Consider the following 20,665-nt stretch of genomic DNA (forward strand, 5'->3'; position numbering starts at 1 on the left):
TTTTCAAATGGGATGACACCTAAAAGTAAGATGAGGAATAAACTTATGAAAAAAACCCATTTGTGAACTAGGGAAGGAATCAGCAATTATTGTTTTCATAAGAAAAATGAATGATGCTTTATTTATAAGGTTATTTCTGCTGCTATTTAAAGACTGCTTAGATAACATGCCAAATTTACACAATGATCTACAAACTTTTCCTGCTAGGGTGAACTGCCAATTGTAAAGAATTCTATTTTGTCTTTCTGCAGAATCAAGCAGACGAAGAGAAATCTGGGAGGGCTGCTATAATGTGTTTAGAATTAAGACATACAACAGGAGAAAGGAGGGATCAAGTGAAAAACTCGCTAGGCCTTGACGTTTCCCCAAACAAAACCTGTATTACAAAGCAACACATCCTTCTGTGGGATTGTTAACTGCTCAGGTTTTACCCTTGTTCTACTTTTGCTGGGTGCCCTTGACAACAGTATTCCTCTCTCTGATTTTCTCTCTTGTGTGTAAAAAGAAAACAATTCCTCACCTCACAAAGATGTCAGATTTGTGGCTGTAAAGTGACAAACAGACACTAATGGTCATGATAAGCAATGGTTAAATTTTGATGAAGTCAATGATGAGGTCAGGAATGATTCAGATCAATCACAGTCATGTGAAAGAATGGAAGATACACAATGGGCTTGTGTTTGATACTTACATTCCGTGAGAAATCTCAGATTTCCAATAAACCATACAAGGCACAGCATTATAGTGGCTTTTCAACATAATTGAATGAGCTTTTTTTTTTAACCTAGTTTTTCGCTTTACAAAAGTTTTGCAAAGGTGTATTTAAAGAAGACACATTCATAGCGCTTACCTTGGTTTGTTTTTTAAATGCTTCCATCTCAGTCTACCGACCACAGAGACTGACTTATTATTGATGCACTTCAGTGAATCAGGCATTCCCCTCAAGATGATGCAAATAAGACACCAAGGTTTGTGAAGAAGGTAGAAGAGAAAAAAACCCTAAACCCCACTCTTCCTTCCTCCTCTGAAAATATCCAACAAGAAAGTGAAATAAACAAGTTTCACTGTGACCTACAAACTAACGACCTGACAGCAAGATGTTATGTAGCACCTCGGAGACTTAGAGCAGCAACTAGCTAAACTTTTTATCGTGTCCCCTAAGGTGTTTTTAAGATAGAAGTAACTTTGAACTTCTAAGAAACATTACTTTTAGCACTTTGAGTGTCATTGCAAGACACTGCTTCCCCACGTAGCACGCTGCAGTCTCACCCTCACCATCTACTCGGGAGAGAGGAAGAGGAAAAAAAAAAAAAAAAAAAGGCATCAATCTGGCACACCGGGAGTATGAATAATCCCAAAGGCACACAGCGTCGCAGGCGGGCAGGGTGTTTACAAACAGTGGGACATTTGAGGAGAGCACGGGAACCCAGTGCCAAGCCCGGAGAGCCGGCAGGGCTCGGCGGAGGGGGAGGAGAGGAGGAGCCGATTGGCTCCCCGGGCCGAGGGTTCCTATATGCTGCGAGTGAATGAGGCGGCCCCGAGTGCGGGCTGGGCGGCCGGGCGCGGCTGGGAGCGCGGCCGCGCCGGGGCGAGTCCCCTTCCCCGGGGAAGGAAGCGGCGGAGAAAGCAGCTCGCTGTCCGGTTTTGTCGGTGAGATACGTGAATCCGTGCTGGGTGTCGTCCCTTTCTGTCCCCCCCCTGCCCTCCGCTTTCTAAATTCGTTCGCTTGCAAAGAGCAGCCGGGTTGTTTGTTCCTCGTTTATGTGTGAAGCTAGTAGCTGGGTAATTGAAATTAGCGAAAATAGTGTTTTCCCAAAGGCTTTTTTCTCTTCTGTCTGGCTTCAGGGATTGTAAGAGCTGGCCTGTTCGGGGGAGGGGGGTGTCTCACTCTCCGCGTTTCTGGAATTGCGGTTCCATACTTTGGACAAGTTTTCCAACTGCTTTGTTTAAAAGGTTTCTGCTACAGACCGCACACGTTAACTCCGTACGCGATTGCCTTGCTTCTGCCTTAAAGAAGGGTTTTGTCGGAGTTTAGGATTTCAAATTTCCGTGATAAACAAGACCTAAATCTCAGTGCAATTTTAATGTCTGTCTTGTGTAGCCTGCTAGCAGATTCCCCCCGAAATCTCTGATCGTTGTCTGGCAGTTGGTTATATTCTAAAAAAAAAAAAAAAGAGGCAGAAAAACCTCAGAGATTTTTTGTGGCCCTTTCAGGGTCTTTCTTATTCCCTGAGCCGTGGAGGGAAAACTCTCAGCCACTCGAGTATTGCCATGAAATAACCCATTCAAAGCAGTGCTGCTTCTTCCCGCCCCTTGTTCCGGCAGCCCCTCCCAGGTTCCTACTTCTCCAGGTTTGGGGTTTTTTTTTTCCTACAGGAAAAGTGGTCTGTTTGGGGTTTTTTTTCTTTTTTTTTCTTTTTTGTTCCTCAGCTGTTCCCACCCAAGAAACTCGCAAATCCGGCTCGGAGTTTCTTCGCTCAGCCCTGGGTTGCAACACGGGGACGCACCCCCGAAAGCGCTGGGGCAGCCCTCCCGCCCTGGCCTCGTTAGCGCCTTAATTAGCGCCGGGAGTTCCTCTCCCCGGTGGAAGCAGGCACGGAGGCTGCCGGCCGCCCTCTTCCAAACTAGTTTTGGGGACTCCGTAGGAAAAATCGGCTTGAGAAGACGCATTAGGCGAAAGGGGGAGATATCGAACTCTTTCAAAAAGCGCGTTTGCGCTAAGCAAAGCTAAAAAAGCCTCTTTTTTTTTTTTTTTTTTTTTCCCTTTTTTCCCCTTCTGTCTGTGCTCTTGGCCAGGCCGGGGACCTTCAGACTGTGTAGGCTGGAGGCGGCGGACGGGCGTGCCCGGCTGCCGGCGGGGAGGCGTGCGAGGGGAAGGGCCGGGCCGGGCCGGCTCCCTCCTTTGTTCCGGCGAAAGGGCGCCCGCAGCCGCGTGGCTGGGAGCTGTTCTCTCTCCCCCTCCGTCTGCTCCTTTCCCCCCTGCCAGGCTGCTGCCGGGGCTCCGCGGATGCCCCGGGGGCTGGGGAGGGGGGAAGGCGGGGTGGTGTGAAAGCTAACGATCGATTTGCGCTAATTTGGGGATTCGCTGGGGTGCCGGGAGGCCGCTCCGCAGCCGCTGGGGGAGGCGCGGCGGCAGCAGTCGGCGGAAACACCGGGGAGGCGGCGGGGGGGACCCCCGGCCCGTGCCAGTGCGAGCTGCCGAGTATTTTCGAGCCTCCTGCGTTTCGAAGGTTTTTGGGAGAGCTTGGGATGCTCGTGGCGTCGAGGCGGGTGTGGGGCGGGCGGCGGGGGCGGCTGCCCGGAGCTCCGGCTGGAGAACGGGGCGGCGGGGGCCCGAGAAAGGGGGTGAGTCGCATTGGCTTACCCTCGCTGTAGGCAGCATAGGAAACACCTGAGCTTTTTAGGAGATGTAGCTTTAACTGCTTCTGAGCAAGTTCTTGGAGTCTCTCTAGAGATGGGAGACTGGCTTTGCTCCAGTGTAAGCAACTAAATTAAGTGCAAGGCAATGATTAAAAAAGCCTGTAATTCTATTCTGGCTCCACAAAGCAGCGGAGAACTCGGTACGTGCTGCTTTCTTGGGCTGCAGCATCTTCATCTAGTGACTGCCGAGGCTTATGCCTGAGGATCTCCTAGCAGTAGTGTTGGAACTACTAGTGCAACTGTCAAAATCTATTTTGTATGATGCCGTCTTGCTCTCACTTCTCCTCCCCCATTCTTGCATTTCTCAGTTGGAAAGGGAAAAGGATGGGGTTAGCAAAGGGATAGATTATTTTTAAAAAGGGAAAATAGTTGTATTCTAAGAGAGGATAAATGCCAGCTTTTTTTTTTTTTTCCTTGTTGAGCAAGGCAGGAGACATTAAGTCACTGTTGATAACAACAGCCATGGAATATCTAGCAGTATTCCAGAAGGCTGGACCATCACAGAGAGCTGGGTGTTGCTCTGCTATTATGGGAGTTACTGGTTGTTCTGCACAGAACTAGTTTCATAGAAGCCCACCATCTGTGATGTACAGGAATGTAGTATCTCAGTGAAAATGCACGCTTTTTCACTGGTAAGGTTTTGGGGTGTTTTTCCTGCTTAGAAATGTAATAGTGTCTGCTTACTAGTTCCCTGCCATTGAGTGAATCAAAACCATCACTTCCTGCTTTCTCTAAGATCCTAAATTATTGAGAAGCAAACTGGTTGCTTGTGCTGCCCAAAGCTGTAGTTGGGACAGTCTCTCTGACATCCAGCTGAACTGGAGTAGTGAGTACTGAAACTAGGAATGGTAATTCACCTACAGATTAGGGAGAAGCATGTGGAAAACCCTGCAAGTCATTGCTTAGCATTTGAAATGCCAGTGGCTTACGTGTTCGGTGTTATACTGCACCTACAGTGTTATGGCATCTAGTATGTACTAAGCATTGCATCATCTCCCATGGTTATCAGTCTATACCTGAAGAATTGTCTAGGTTATCCTTTAACTCGAAGATGTTGCTTACGAAAAGTACAGAACTACCGAGGGGTTTTTGTTGTCGGGAAAACTTGCTGTGGTTTTGCTTCTACTGCAGTAGGTCTGTTGGGCCTTGGAACTGGCAGAACATGGTGGAGGGAACCAGAAAGTGATGGATCAGCATTGTACTACTAGCTCTTCCTTCTGTATGGCATTTGCAGAGCTTAATAAAGTACCTTCCTCAGCTTCCTAGTATATGCACATCTCGAGTGAGGCTGGCTGATTATTCAGCAGACCTTAGTAATAACTAATTTTTAAATTCCTGTGGAAAGCAGCGTGGTCCACCTCTCTCAGGTTGCCCGAAAGCAACAGCAGGGTTTTCCACTGATACAGGAGACACTGTGTATTTGGAATCTTTGCAACACTTGGAGAAATTGTGGTCCAGATCCTGAACTGAGGTCTGTGCATTCCTGAGTCTTCAGAGACTGAAATAATAGTCATGGACACTTGAGAGGTTTCCCCTCTTTCATAAGTTTTGCGAATAGGATGTTTGCCCTTGGGAGCAAGGGGCGGGCGGGGGAATACTGTGGAAAGATATTTGAAAGATGACACTTGACTTAAATTCTATAGTCAGTGGGGAAACCACCACAATGTATGGAAATAGGATGATGAAGCAAACCCTTTGCTTTGGAATTGCAACTTTTTAGAATTAACCTGTACCAGTCCTGAAGTTTACCTGTTGCTTAGGTGGCTGCATAGTCTGATCTTCAACTTAGATGGAATTGTGGCTTGGAGATGCTGCTGCTGTATGCCCAGATAACTTGGAAAATCTAACAGATCCCACGACTGCTTAAACAACGTGGGGACAGATGACCTCAAAAGAACAGACTGGTGTTGTAAGCAAAAGAACTTAGTTTGAAGAGGGACATACGTCTACGTATTGCTAAGACCACAGACTGTAGGATTTCCTGTCTTGTAGCACAGAGCAAGTTTGCTTGCTGCAAACCAGTTTCATGAGGTCAAACTTGACTGTCTGGTACCATCTTGAGATTGCTGGATATAGTCTTAAACTTGAATAAAAAGTGTTTGGTTACTCAAAACTCCAGGGAATGCTGCCATGCTCTGAAGATATGCTGTCACCTTTCAGGTGCAGCAACTCAACCTCATCAACTGAGGTGCAGCAACTTTGAAATAAAGAACTCCTTTTGCCAACACAGATCATATTGTTGGAGGTGCTTTGGGACATATCGGCAAAGGAAGGGATTTTAGCTACAGCTCTGCATTTAGAGCTGAGGAAGGTTGCTTCAAATTGAACTTACTGTTGGCCCAGTAAATAACTTTCTGCTCACACTTCTGCTGCACCCTGCAACTTTTGTTTCTTCCAGTTTCACTTCTGCTAAGACCTGAAGAGGCTTGTGCTGATTGACTGAAGCTGGCCTTTTGTCTTAGGGCAGGAAACTTACAGCTTTTCTTGTTCTTTAAACTGCAACTCATCATACACCACTGCAGCCCCCCTCCCCCAGCCCTTGATTAGTTGTGTTTTTCCATGGAATATAAAACAGACTGAGGATGGATGGATTTTCAACTTGACTAGGTTAACTAAAGGAAGATTAGTCTTTCACTTTGCACTGTATACTGGGGTGTGTAATCCATGTGTTTTATTGTTAAGACTAGACAAGTGCTTTTGCAAGTCTTCCTTGTAACTTCCCTGACTTCCCAATTAAATATTTATTCACTACATTTTTAGTAGGAAACCCTTATAGTGAGTAATAGGGGTGGCAAAGGTACCATACTTAGGACTAATTCTTTTCTGAGGTTCTGGCTGCTTTGTCCACAAGACCTGAGTAAAGTCCTGTGGTAATTACAAGTACTGACTTTCTATTGCATTGTTCTCAAAGCTCAACTTCCTAGAATGATCAGGCTTCTTTAATGGATGTCTTTGTTTTTCCTTCTACCTTAAGTCATCCCTGTCTTGTAAGCTTCTGCTCCCATCTTTGTAGCTTCCTTCTGGAGTCCACAGACTGGTGTTTTGTAGTCTGTCTCCCAGTGAATTCCATTTGTAGTTTCTACTTAACTCTGTTTCACTAAACTGTCCTCAAGGCAGTTCTTAATCTGGTGCCATGTGTATGCTAGTGCTATATGTAGTTCAGTTGTGTTCTTGGCCTTACGTTAGTCTTGCATAGAAGTGTGTTTATACACACACACATATATAAAAGTCTGTTGTATATAAAAATATTATTTTTACTGGCTCTTGATGTTATTAAATAGTGTGACCTACTATCCATTTCTCCTAAGCAGAGACAAGTACTTCTGGTTAAATGCAAATGCACAAGTTCCTTCATTTAATTTACAAAGACTGTAGTCTTAGAAAAATCTCACTGCTTATTAAACATGTTGGGAGTGTTTTGCAGCTCCTTTGTTTGACTTATCTGATTTGAATCTTGAAGCTAGGCCTGAGGAATTCTTTGTTTAGTCCTCTGTTCTGTGGCTTGTTATGGCCAGTGACTTGTTAGCAGCTCTCAGTGAGGGTACTTCAACTGTGGTAAGCTAGAAACGGCAGGATGCTGTTCTTCAGTTGCTACAGCTTACTGTATTGTCACGTTTTTCATAAGTGCATGTGGGGGGTGTTGGTTCTTTTTGCACTTCTGCCATGAGCCTGTGCTGTTCCTGCTCCCCATATTTCATAGCAACAAAAAGCAGATGAGTGTCTCCTGTTCAATCCCTGGCCTTGTTGCATTGCAGAAAAGGCTGTATAAAAAAGGCCAACATTCTCCTTGGTTCCCACAGAAGTAGGAGAGGATTAATGGAATTCATCCCACCCAGTTTGCAGACAGGCTTAAACAAAGCCTTGAACTGCTATTATTCCAGCCAATCTGCAGCGCCTTTGTATATGCTGAGGTGGTTCTGGATTCACTTTATCATAAAATCTGAGATGTTTGTGCCTTTCTGGATTGCTTGAAACAAACATGGAGACCCCCAACATGTATGTAGGAGCCTTTTGTATTTTTAAATTTACAAAAAACAGCAGCTTTTGATGTGACATGTTTGACTGTCTTGAAAACTATTTAAAATGTGAAAACTACATTAAAGCCTTGAAACTTATGTAGTCATATAAAATAACTGAAATAGACCTTAGCTTAACACTTCACTACTGAACTAAAGGAAATGGTTAGCTAGCCATATGAATCCAGATCTCATGGAATTATTAAAACAGTGGTGACTTCCGTCAGCAGCTGTTATTGCAAATGTAGAAAACATTCTCCTCTTTAGTCCTTTTCAGTGGCCAGCTCTTCCAGTACGCTTAGCTTTAACAAAACTTTCTTTGTTGTTTTCTTTAACCCTCTCCCCAAACTGACGGTCACTCCCCAAGAAGTGGATATCTTTTGACATAGATAGCTAGCTCTTGATTGGAGAGCATGAACCTAACAGGTTTGGATGATGCCTGTTTGTTTGATAGGAGTTTGGCTTTCCTCGAACTACATGTACCTCTTAACATATACCTCCGTGCTTCTAGCATGTTTATTCAGTTTCAACTTTAAAATTATTTGGGGTTTTCTTATGCCAGTGAAGACTGTGAATGCTTTCAGAATTGCAGTCTGGAAGTTAGGACTTAGGAGAAATGGACAGTCTGGTGTGTTTGCTATTTCTAGATAATAATTTGCTTAAAGTTATGGTGACTCTTTAATTGAATTCAAGGTGCTGTTTATGTAACTTTAATTTTGAATTCATTAAAAATGTAAGTTCTTTAACTTCTGTTGGTGTATCTTGAATGATTAGTACTTCATGCTTCTATAGAGAATGTGTGTGTATATATATAGATATAGTGTGTATAGATAGACTTCTTTTACACTGCATTTGCATCTGTTGAAACAGTTTTGGCAAATTAGTGCAGAACTACTCCAAACGGGAATTAATATCTTAAGAAAATAACTGAAGTACAAAAGCTAAACAAGAAGAGACTTATGTGGTCAGATAGACTGCTTGCTTGATTCAAATAGATTAATTTCCTATTAATAAAAGAAGGCAACCCACTAGATGAGATTATCCAAGAAGCAGACAGGGTCATTAATAACTCTCCTCCTCTGCCCTCAGCCTTGCGTAGAATACAACATTTCTCTCTTTCAGGTTAAGAGTGGCTGGCAGCTATGTACAGCAGTGAACAGGAGGGGGTGAGAATGAACAAGGCATGATTCTGTTAAGGGCCAAGGGAACAGTGTGCAATGACTATCTGTTCTTAGGTGCTTGTAGATCTGTGGGTCTAAGGAAAGCTGAAGTGGCTTCAACAATATTTGCTCTTGGTGATCTCAAGAGGTGGGCTTTGAAGTGTTGTGGCAATGGCAGCTCTGCTATATTTGTGGGGGTGACGAGCCATTACAGTGTCATCTTAAAGAGGTTCTCTTCCCTATGTTTTTTTTTTACTCAGCAGAAAGCTCATCTTTTAAATTTAGTTACATATGCAGATGCTTTCTTAGGATAGAAGTATTGTTTTTCTCCATGGAGCTACTTCTGTTCTAGGCTGATCCTATAGTTGCTTCAAGAGGACTGTCTTAAATTACTAGGAGGCCTTTGTGTATAGGTGTGTGCTTTGCTTGAGGTATGTCTCTGCGTGTGGTGGATTCAGTCTAGCATTAGACCTTGTGCTTGCTGGCTGTGTTATATGTGGCAGGGAAAGCATGGCCTTGAAACTGAAGACCTGGATACTTCCCCTGACAACAGAGAAAATCAGTCTGTACTGTCTAGTATCCTTGTGCGTAGGATTGGGACCTGATTTGCTCCTTGATTTCTAGAACATGTCTGAGGAACTGAAAAACAGGCTGTGTTCCTGACTGCACGACTTGAGTCATCTAACTGGAATAGTTTTTAACAAAAGTGATGTTAGTTCTTATTGACCAGGTACCGATGGGATGGGAACCAGCACTAGTGTTCTGCAGCCCAGCTTCCTTGAACTCTTGTCTATGTGGTTTGCAGGTAGACAAGTAAACCTGCAGACTTGTCTCCCAGGGCTCTCTGTGTAGGTTTGGGAACATAACCACTGGAGGAGAAGATTTGATGAAGGGTTGCCTGGAGAGGTGGTAGATGCCCCATCCCTGGAAACATTCAAGGTCAGGTTGGATGGGGCTCTGAGCAACCTGATCTAGTTGAAGATGTCCCTGCTCATTGCAGGGGGGGTTGGACTAGATGACCTTTAAAGGTCCCTTCCAACCCAAACCATTCTATGATTCAGTGATTCTAAGGGGTGATCCAGGGCTGCTGTCATTCATGCTCAGTTGTGTATAAATGGTGTCTGGATGGTAAGTCAGCATTATACTTAGCTCAAGCCATGAGCCATGCTTAGGAGAGAGGCAAGTTTATGTAGCTGAGCTGACTTGGGAAGTCTAGATGGGATGATACTCTGCTATGTGGGCTCACGAGTTCACACATCTCTGATCTGTGCTAACTTAAATCTGGAAAGGAGAGAACTAGTCTAATAGAACACTAAAAAATCCCACCAGTTCCTGTACCCTGGAAGTTAACCAGTATTTGACTTGACTTTTTAAATTCCAACATGTTTTATCATCATTGGTCAAACTGAAAGGAAAAAAAAACCAAAAAACCAACAAAAGCCCAATGTTTTGCCTGGCACAAAACCCCCCCCACATTCTAATCTACAAATTGAACTTCTCATTTGTCTGTCTTCCTGCCTTAGTGCCCACATGTTAGTGACACATGTAACATCCAAATTTTGACCATAAACTCTTGCTGCAATATGGGATACCCATCTGGAGTTTGATGCTGAATATGGATCATAGGCTAAGAGTATTGTCTGAGGAAGAGGGATAGACTGGAGAGCAGATGAGAGAATATTTAATCTGGAATGAAAAATTTAAAACATGGAACTAGGATAGTAATGTCTAGCGTGGTTTAGAAGTGGCCACGGTATAACAGTGTTAGCCTTCTGTTTAAGTAAGTCCTCCATACACTTTCTAAGTGTATGCAAAAATACACTGTATTTTTTTGGAAGTATTCTTACTAGGCAAAAAAACCTCTTTCAAAGTGAGGCCCCATAGAAAAGCAGCTTAAACTAGTCTCCTTGCAATTAGTTGTGTCAGTCTTAAATTTGACTTCCTCTTAGTTTGGCAGCTAGCATGGAAAAAGTCTGCTTCAGATAGTTGTTCAGCTTGATCTTCAGGTATGGCCTGTAGACTGGAACAGAAACCACCTTAGGTTTGTGGGGAAAATAGGCAGGAAATAACATCACTAGATCTAGCTGCAAATAAATATTTGAATGGGCTTACTGAAAACAGGCAGCAGAAAGAATTAGTGATTAGGTGGGGCTGTGATGATGTAGCTCTTCAACTTTAACATGCTATAAAACAGGGATTCAGCACTACTGTGTAACTAGAGAATTTGCATTCTCTTGTCTTCCAGTGTTGAGTTTTGGATTGGATCCTTAACTGATTGATGTTTCACAGTTGCTTTCTCTAGTATGGGGAATCTTCAGCTTTCGGTTTCAGTTAGCCTTCAGCTCAAAGCTTGCCATGTGTAATGAGACTTCCTTCTTGCAAGGTTGCCCAAAATACACTTTTGTAGGGAGGTGAATACACTAATGTGGGATAGAAAGCGGTGGCAAGCTAGCCCTTTTTGTAATGCCTTTTGTGGTCCTCACCCGCTTTTGCAGGCAAGGTGTATTTATAATATTCTGAGATTAATCGATATATAGTCACTAGAAAATTCTTTACACCACTTGTACAGAACCTTCCAGATAAGGTTCCAAAACGAACAGAAATAATCTACTATAAAATGGGGGGGGGGGGGGGAGGGGTAGGCTATCAAAAGTGCTGACTGAAGTCTCACTCTGAAGCAGAAAGACTAGTGCTGTGCAACTGGTTTTGATACTTAAGCTCTGCCATCCACACCTGAGGGGGTGACATTAATAGCTGCAGTTAATGTGCTCTGCCCCTTTGGTGCATGTTTTTGTCTTAGTACATGTGAGTTGAAAGGAATGTGTACCAATCTGGTATGTCTTTAAATGCTGGCACTGTAAAAGTGAACTTGCATAAATGCAGACTGCTGTTCATTATAGCATTAGAGCTCATCACTGGCATCTGCCAAAACAGATGCAATGGGTTGTACAATAGATACCATTACAGCCTTTCTAGCTGTGTCTTAGGGCTCTGACTTGCCTGCGTGGAAGTTAAGTACTTAACTTCGTCACCTTTCTCAGAAAATGAGGGCACGCGGCCTCGATCACGTCACTGCCAGACTCTGAAACTTCAGAATATTATCCTTGCTGTCAATACAAAGAACTGGCTCTCTTTACTCAATCTGCTGCACACAAAGCAAAGAATTTCATGTTGGTGCTTGTGTGTTTTGTGCAAAATCCCTTGAACTAAATGATTCATGTTTTGGAGGTTTTCATTCTGGAAGAAGCAGTCCTCCCTTCTAGCTTGTGTGGGGAGGAGTCTCCAGTAGATATAGCAGGTTAAAGCAACTGAAAATTGCAGTCTAAATGTAGACTGGTGCTTGAAAGATGTGGTCCTGCTCCTCACCTGCTATCTGCATAGTAGCTGTTTCGGAGAATGTAAGAAGGCATGTCTGTCCATTCTGGCAGATGTCTCAATTTAGGTTTGCTTGTAGCAGCTGGGAAGCTTGCCCCTCCATTTTAGGGCAAACCAAAGAAATCACAGAATCATATAGGTTGGAAAAGACCTTTAAGATCATCAAGTCCAACCATAAACCTAACACTGCCAAGACCACCACTATACCATGTCCCTAAGCACCTCATCCAAATGTCCTTTAAATGCTTCCAGGGATGGCAACTCAACCATTTCCCTGGACAGCCTGTTCCAATGCTTGACAACCCTTTCAGTGAAGAAAAATTTCCTAACATCCAGTCTAAACCTCCCCTGGTGCAACTTGAGGCCATTTCCTCTTGCCCTATCACTTGTTACCTGGGAGAAGAGACCGACCCCCACCTCTCTACAACCTCCTTTCAGGTAGTTGTAGAGAGTGATAAGGTCTCCCCTCAGCCTCCTTTTCTCCAGGCTAAACAACCCCAGTTCCCTCAGCTGCTCCTCACAAGACTTGTGCTCCAGACCCTTCACCAGCTTCGTTGCCCTTCTCTGGACTCGCTCCAGCCCCTCAATGAATCGCTCTCTTCCTTTCCACCCAATAGTTACAGCAAGTGTAAAACCTCTGTAGAAACTACATCTCTACTGGCAGTTAGCTGTTTCCTGGCAGTGTTAAGCATTTACAACCTGTTTCTGCTTCCAGCCCTGAAGGAGTTGAAATGCTTTACTCAATTGCCATCTAATGCTTTGCCATCCTTTGCATTTCTCTGCCAACGAACGCTTCAGAGATTGCCCCAGCACTTATAAGTGTTACACATCAATGAGAAACAGCAAGTGGTCACAGCTTTCAATGTCTCATTTTTCTACATGCTGCTGTAGTTATTTCTGATACAAAGCTCCCCTGGAGGAAGTGCTGTACTTCAGTGCCCATTTTTTTTTAATAAGGGGATTGCTCTTGACTGAGCAACTTCAGAATCATTTAAGGAGTTCATGTTTTGGAAGCTGTTGGATGTTCATCTTCTGAAAATCGGTGTCTGTTCAATCTGAGAAGTCCTTGACACGTGCACAAAAAGCATCTGAGAATGCTGATTCTACCATCCCAGGAAACTGTACCCTGACTGCAAGTTGCAGGCCAGCTAAAGAACCTGCAGACAAAGCCTGCATATGGGATTGCAGAAGATGGATTAAATGTTCTTGAAACAAAATTTTCAAAGCTACTGTCAGTCATCCCTGCGTTAATGTTCCTTATTGATGCAACATCCACGGCCTGACTCTAAACTTTTCATAGATCTTTATAGCACTAGACTCTTTTTGTTAATCCCATTTTCCTACAGGATACCTGTCTGATTGACTTCCATTTCTCACCGGTTTTGTACAGAATAAAGTGTAACAGTGGAAGTTTTGACATTACTTGAAATAGTTTTCTTTGCAGGCTGTGTGCTTGTGCTTTCTTTCTATCTTGGTGCTTATGAACTATGTAGGAAGGAAGGCTTAGCTAAATACCTTATTACAAGTTTTTTCTTTAAAATGACTTTCTGTCACTATGGCAGGAAATCCTAGAAGTGTCAGGGGTGCATCTTGCTCAGTGTTCCTGTTCCATTTTCTTTTGTGATACGGCTCATATATAAGAGGAACTTGAAGATTAGTTTCAAAGCAACTTCTTAATGTATAAGAAGTTCTTCAAATATTGGGGAGTGAAGAAGGAGGGCATAGGCCAGGGTAGAGATGACAGACAGGATGACTTGTGAAGACATGTCAGCAATGGAAAAATGGTAAGAGGAACCCGGGTTACATAATCTTGTAGCTAAAGCTGTAAGCAGCAATGTCCATTCAGGCTTTGCTCCCATTAATTTAGGCACATACTTTCTAACCCTTTAATTAGTCAGTCGGAAGGCAAAATCTTGACAAAAATGTAATTTTGTGTTTTGATGGCTTATTTGATGTGCTAACTTGACTAGATTTCCTTTGGTCTTTTGGTGTAAGCATTACATAAATCAGTACTGCTGGAGATGGAAGAGTTCAATTTCATAGGAATTACAACTGTTTAAATTGCTCAGAAACCAAATGTTGCAAAAAAGTTTTAAGTTCTAGTTAACAAACAAAACTCTCCTAACATGCCAAAATGTGTTCTTTGAACCCCATAGCTCCTTCCTAAACAGATTTTGAAAGCTTCAAGAAAATCCAACCCACTCTTTTTCAGGATTGTCTCATCATTACACTAGACTTGACAAATCTGTCTGAATTTAAATCCTGGCAGTGCTAATCTTAGTCCCTGCAGTGTGTCTGCTTCTGTCACCTCTGTGGCTGGGCACATTCCCTTAGTGCTATAGAAGTGGTGTTGCAGCTTAGGTCCATGTGACATCTGAAGTCTTCCAGCAGGATGGAGCATCTCTGCAATGTGCCTTCTAACCTGGACATCCTACTCCACTATCAAACAAGCTGATCTGCAGTAGCTCATGTGACAGGACTATCCTGACTTTAGACCAAAAGCCTCTCCCAGGGCTTCAAGTTTTCTGTAGTAACACAGAAAACTTGTAGTAGCCTTAGAATTGAAAAGACTGAAAGCTTTAGAAACAATGTGTGTTACATCTGCTTCTACAAAAGCAACCCTTGAGTCCTGTTGTGAACTTAGGTTAGGCTCTAGATACAGCTTGACCTGAATTAACCACTTTCTGATACTTCCTTCAGGGTTTCAGCAGGTTGCTTTTTGAGGGGGGGAAGGTTGGGAGGAGTTGAATTTGGCTTGTTGAGCCACTGTATAAGCTCCAGAGCTGTTGCAAGCTGTGGAAGGTCTGTGTGGTGAAGATGAGAGGGCAGGGTTGGGGGAAGAGTCTCAGTAAGGCTGTCCTCAACTGGCAGCAGTAAGCTTTTGATTGAGCTCAACTATCACATGGAACTGCACCCTTAAACTAAGTGGCTCTTTGGCACAGCCAAGGACAAGACATGGACATGGAGATCAGCAGCTCTTCAGATGACTTCTGTTTGAAACTAGGTAATGTTTGAGGTGTTCTTTCTTGTAGATCTTCTGAACTTTCTTTATCCAAGAGTTGCTGATGTGAAAGGGACAGTTGCTACAAGCTGGTAGTAGAAAATGATTCTGTTTAAAATAGTGTTTCCTAGAACATCCTGCATTGCCTGGGAAAGCTACTTGTGATCTAAACTTATCTTCCATCCTAGGCAGAAGGAGCGAAAAATAACTATACAGTATGATTTTTGTCCTAAAATACAAGTTATGCAGGGTTGTGGTATATTGAATCTATTACCGATTAATTGAAGCCCAGCCTGCGTACTGTAGCACATGACAAAATTTGTAGCTGGGAGTTGTGCGGTGTTTTCTCTGGGCAGTCTTAGTTGGTCTCTTGGGTTTAGGTTTTTATCAGGGTAGTGGTAGTTGGAAAAAATCTCCACGTTGGAGTGTCTTTTGTATGAATGTTGTCTCTTCATGGTTCTTCCTGTGAGGGTCTGTGTTTCTGATGTTTAATGTCTGAGGTGTCTCTGTGCTTCTTTAGGGTGTCTCTTGTCTGTCTGTCCTCAGTGGACTTCCCAAAACTGTTCTACTTCTGTCCTGAAATTAACTTCATACTGACTTCTGTGGACATTTAAAGTAGCTCCCTAAGGATCTGCTTTTCCACAGTGGTCAGTCTGCAAACTATTGAGTCTGCATAACAAACTATGCTAGCTCCACTTTCATCCCAGAATATATACTGAATGCAAAATACAGAATTGTAAACAGTTGCTACATTCAAGTGACAGTCATGTTTGTGGTAATACTGAAAGGTTAAATAACAAACCCCTTTAGGAAAGGTAGGATTGCTGCAGGGTGAAAAAAGCTTGCAGTACTTGCAGTTGGGGGAAGATAACATGCAGTTGTGAATCTTAAATCTACTGGAAAGGAAGGCAGCTACAGGAACTGTGTATGGGTGCTTGGTTTTCCCAGTCTCTCTCCAATCTCAGAGTGGATCTAAAAGCTTCCAAGCCACAAGTAAGAAAATGCACACCAAGAAGCAAAACACCTTCATTATGGTCAGAAAAATAACTGTCAAACATGGCTTTATCTCTGTTCCACAATGTTTCCTCTTGCTAGGGAGAACATGTTGGTGTGGGTTTTTTTCTTTTCTCAGAACTATGAGAATCAGTCGGCAGTGAATAGCTCCTGTGGTGACTCAACCTTTTCTCCTGTTAAGGGAAGGAGAGCATGACTAAGCCCAAAGGATGGGTGTTGCAAATGCACTATAAAATGTTTTGATAATGACAAGAGACTTCACTTGTGCATTGGCACCTTCAATGCAAATCTCCAGGCTTTTTTGGAGGGAGATGGGGGTGGTAGGTATAGGCCTCCTTAAATTTCATCAGTATTGCTCATCTATGATTGCATTTTAAAGTTTTATCTGGGGGGTATGTTTCTGAGGAGGATTCTGAGCAACTTCTGTCTGCTAATGGCTGATCTAATTCCCCTGAACTAGATCAAGGAAATGACAGACTAGACTGTTCCATCCTTTAGTCAGTTGATCTTACAGCTTGTTTTTTCTTCAAGGAAAAGCTTAAGTTTTCTTTCCAGCATCTCTGACTTCTAGGAGGGGTGTGCTAGAGAGCAGAAAATTTAGTCTATACGCATCTCTTGTCCCCTGCTATCTGCTCCATAATTAAAGCTGTTTCCCCCGTGACTTCTGTGTTTTGGTTTGGTTTTCTTTTTTTTTCTTTTTTTCTTGGGGGCTTTTATTCTTCCCTAGTGGCAATAACTGTCATGTACGTTAGTTTCACTGCTAGTTGTCAGTGACCTCTGTCACTTTGTATTTGTGGTGTTGACTGTTGTGTCCTTTTACCAGATGACATGGGCAATTGCAGACTGTTGGCAAAGCATGTTATGCAAGTGTAATCTAAAAAAGTTGCATTTGGTGACTAGGATTCCTGTGCTTACCAAGGTAAACTGCTTCAAGTGGTTAAATAGATTGCCTTGTGCTCCCTTTACTTTCAGAAAAGTCACTCAGCTGCTTTTAAGCTATCATGATGGTAGTAGGCAACCTGACCACCTAGGTGAGCCTCTTTTTCTTTTTTTTTTTTCCTTTTTTAGACTTTGTAAACTTAATTGGGGGAGATGATGCTGCAGCATGGGTGCTAACTGACCAACTTCATGTAGAGTACAGATTTTTGGAAACGAGCATAAATAAGCATCTAGGTCAGAGGGGAAAACTAGAACTTATCCTTACTCTGAGGAAGTAGTGGGTATCTTCAGACCCACTCCTCCAAAAGGAGCTATCAAATGTCTGATTTCTGTAACACTTCAGCTTGTCTGCATCTCTGCGCTTCACCTGAAACAAGAGTAAGCTTTGCAATAGCGTTCTATTGTAAAGTTGCTGAGTTCATAACTCTGAGGTGCATTGTTTAACTTTGTGTTTCCAAAATAAAAAGGGTTTAAACTGATACTGTAAAAAGCGCTGACTTTTATTCACCAAACTGCCCATACAGCTTTTCTGTTATGCACTACAATGTGCAAGCCTCAACTGCACCAATGCACGGTTTCCATTTTGAGCAGCCGGTCCCTTCCCTGTGGTAGATAACGTGGAGCAATTTTGTGGTGTAGTTTCCTTATCTCTCTATAGTCTGTTGTGCTGTTATCATGCTATCTAGTTGCAAGACCTCAAATGGGTAAAACAATCTCTCAAAACATTTTTGCATGTAACTTCTAATATAATAGTGATAGCTTGTGTTCTCTTGCTTCAGGGGTTGTATTTCCATGCAAGAAGTGCTTAGCTTGTGGGGTGCCATTCCTTATGGTGCTAGTCCTACATGTCTGGCGAGAGAGGGAGCTCACTCTGTTCTTGGGTTTTTACACGATGATCAGGTAACAGCTCCTTCGGGCTGTTCTTGTTTAGTAGATGGGAGAGAGACCTCTGGCTACAAGAACTTAATTTTACAAACTGCAGGGCAAGAAGGCTGGACTTGAGTGGCTTTTTGTGCTTTGGATTCTTTTCTTCAGTAAAACCCTAGCAGGTAGCAGAGACGGGAGCCCTGCAGCGTTACCTGTCTGGTCTTAACAGGTGTAGCTGTCACAGAGGGGTGCCTAACTGAAGAGTCTGTCTGCGGTCCTGTCTGGTGTAGCTTGCTGTATAACCTGCCTCTTAACCTTAGCTTGGGTTACAAACAACCTCTATCTGCACTATCGGCTAGAAAGTAGAGGTCCTAAGCTTTGGTAATGGGTGCCACTAGAGCACGGTTGTACTAGCAGCACTTTTCAGCCAACCTCAGGCTGGCTGTGCAAGTCAAACGGCTGCTTCCCTTCAACAAGCCTGCCCGTGGGGTCGAGGTGGGAGAGCAGTGCTGGATGAGGCCGTCGCGGTGCTACCAGGGCTGGGGGAGGAAGGACCAATACAGGCAAGGGGACGACGTGGAGGTGGTGCCTTCCCTCGGGGCAGAGGTGACAGCCCTGTGAGGAGCTGGGGGATGGGGATGACTGCGCTGAGGCGTGGGCGGCCCTGCCTAACTGGGCCCCCACGGCCTTCAGCCAGACGGGAGGGAGGGCTGCCTTGCTCGCCTCCTTTCCAGCGGGCTCCGGGCCCTTCTCGCAGAGAGCCTGGTCGAGGGGGGTGGTGGTGAGGGAAGGGTGGCAGCGCGGGGGCCTGCGGTGGCTGTGAGGGAGGCGAGGCCTGTCGAGCAGCTCTGGCCGTTGTGGGAGCAGTCGCAGGTCTCTGCGTGGGTCTCGCCCTTTAACAGGCTGCCCAAAGACAACTGGTAAACTCGGCCATTTGTAGGGTGTGGCTTCCCTCCTAGCTTAAAAGAATTTTTTTTTAAATGTTGTTAGTTGGTTAACAGCAGTGGGCTTTTCTAAGTAAGAGTTTCTTGTGTCAGAACGGAAGCCTCTGTGTCAGGTTCCCCTTCTCCTTCACTAGCTTCCTGCAAGCTTGCTCTGGGCCACTGACAACCTCTAACTTGCTGCCATTTTGGGGGGAGGGGTGTAGGTGGGTGGTGATGGGGAGTGTCTGAGGAGTCGGCTCACTTCCATGACCAAACCTAAACCCAGATGTGTTAATAACAGCTCATTAAAACTTTTCTTTACAATTGGTAGGTATTCGTCTTCATGAAGGAAAGAAACACGTGAGAAGATCTGGTTTAGAACTGTAGTGTTCACTTCAAGATGCCCCAGAGGGAAAATACTAATCTGCAAGTCTCATCTTTCAAAACTGTCTGCATTCTTTCAATCAAAGAAAAACGTTTTTTGAGAAAGATGACTTGTGAAATCTGTGAACAAAGCTGGCTTTACAACGATTCTGAATGAAAGACAACATGCCTTACAATGGACACTTATCTTGAAGGGGTGACACTGTGCTCTTAAACAAAAACACTGATCCTGAACAAGAGTAAGGATTATAGAAACTGCATCAGAATGTTTGTTAGTCCTAGAAGAGTCAGAAAATGCCATTTTTTTCAGATATTTGCCACTTGCTTCATACTGTGTCTCATGATTTTTTGGGGACCATTTGATAATCAGATTGTGAACCATATGAAGTCCTATTCATACAGATACCTCATAAATAGCTACCATTTTGTGAACGATAGCCTGTCTATCAACAGGGATAACTTGGACAGAGTATCAAGCTACCAGTACTTGATCAACCACAGAGAGAAATGTCAGCAGCAGGATGTCCTTCTCCTATTGTTTGTGAAGACTTCTCCCGAAAACCGTCATCGGAGGGATGCAATTAGACAAACTTGGGGTAATGAGAAGTATGTTCGTTCTCAACTTAATGCAACTATTAAAACTCTTTTTGCTTTAGGACGACCAACAGATCATCTGCAGCAAACACAGCTGCAAAGACAACTTCAGCTGGAAGACGAGAAATACAATGATTTGATTCAGCAAGACTTCTTGGATACTTTTCACAATCTTACTCTTAAATTGCTTTTGCAGTTTAGCTGGGTGAATGCCTACTGTCCTCATGCAAGGTTCATTATGTCTGCGGATGATGATATATTTATCCATATGCCAAATCTTGTTGCTTATCTCCGAAGTCTAGCACAGATGGGTGTTCAAGATCTCTGGATTGGTCGTGTCCATCGTGGATCCCCTCCCATAAGAGACAAGAGTAGCAAATACTATGTTCCATATGAAATGTACCAATGGCCCTCTTATCCTGACTACACAGCAGGAGCTGCGTATGTAATATCAAATGATGTAGCAGCTAAAGTGTATGAGGCTTCATTGACTCTCAATACAAGTCTTTATATAGATGATGTTTTCATGGGTCTCTGTGCCAATAAAATGGGAATTGTACCACAATATCATGTATTTTTTTCTGGGGAAGGAAAGGCTCCATATCATCACTGCATTTATAACAAAATGATGACATCTCATGGACATGTAGATGATCTTCACCAGCTCTGGAAGGAGGCTACAGATCCCAAAGTTAAAAAGTTTTCTTCGGGGATTTGGGGTAGAATATACTGCAGACTAGTCAATATTGTGCTTCTCTGTAAACTATACTATGAGGACACATATCCGTGTTCAGCTGCATTTTCTTAATACTTGAATATCTATGTTGAAGATCCACTGAGCCAAAACAGAGCAACAACTTTTTAGCTGTTTATTCAAAATATATGTAAACAGGGAAAGAGGTAAAACTTAAATGTGAATAGTTGGGGGTGGGGGGGAAAGATGGTCCCAAATTCTGTTCAGAAACTCTTACT

General features: G+C 43.5%; 2 protein-coding genes across 2 annotated transcripts in view; one reads left to right on the forward strand and one right to left on the reverse strand.

Annotated features, from left to right (window-relative positions):
- Window positions 1-20,665, reverse strand: part of MCF2L2 (MCF.2 cell line derived transforming sequence-like 2) — a 164,702-nt gene that overhangs the window by 69,201 nt on the left and 74,836 nt on the right. The gene's annotated exons all lie outside the window — the stretch shown is intronic.
- B3GNT5 (UDP-GlcNAc:betaGal beta-1,3-N-acetylglucosaminyltransferase 5) lies at window positions 1,526-20,626 on the forward strand. The gene is made up of 2 exons (XM_075506963.1): window positions 1,526-1,650; window positions 19,047-20,626. Exon 2 carries the CDS (start codon window positions 19,365-19,367, stop codon window positions 20,499-20,501), a length of 1,137 nt encoding a protein of 378 aa, XP_075363078.1. The 5' UTR covers window positions 1,526-1,650; window positions 19,047-19,364; the 3' UTR covers window positions 20,502-20,626.

Source organism: Mycteria americana, chromosome 7 (assembly GCF_035582795.1).
Source record: "Mycteria americana isolate JAX WOST 10 ecotype Jacksonville Zoo and Gardens chromosome 7, USCA_MyAme_1.0, whole genome shotgun sequence".
Lineage (NCBI taxonomy): Eukaryota > Metazoa > Chordata > Aves > Ciconiiformes > Ciconiidae > Mycteria > Mycteria americana.

Coding starts and splice junctions, on each gene's coding strand:
- B3GNT5 (XM_075506963.1), top strand. CDS start 19,365: ATGTTTGTTAGTCCTAGAAGAGTCAGAAAATGCCATTTTTTTCAGATA.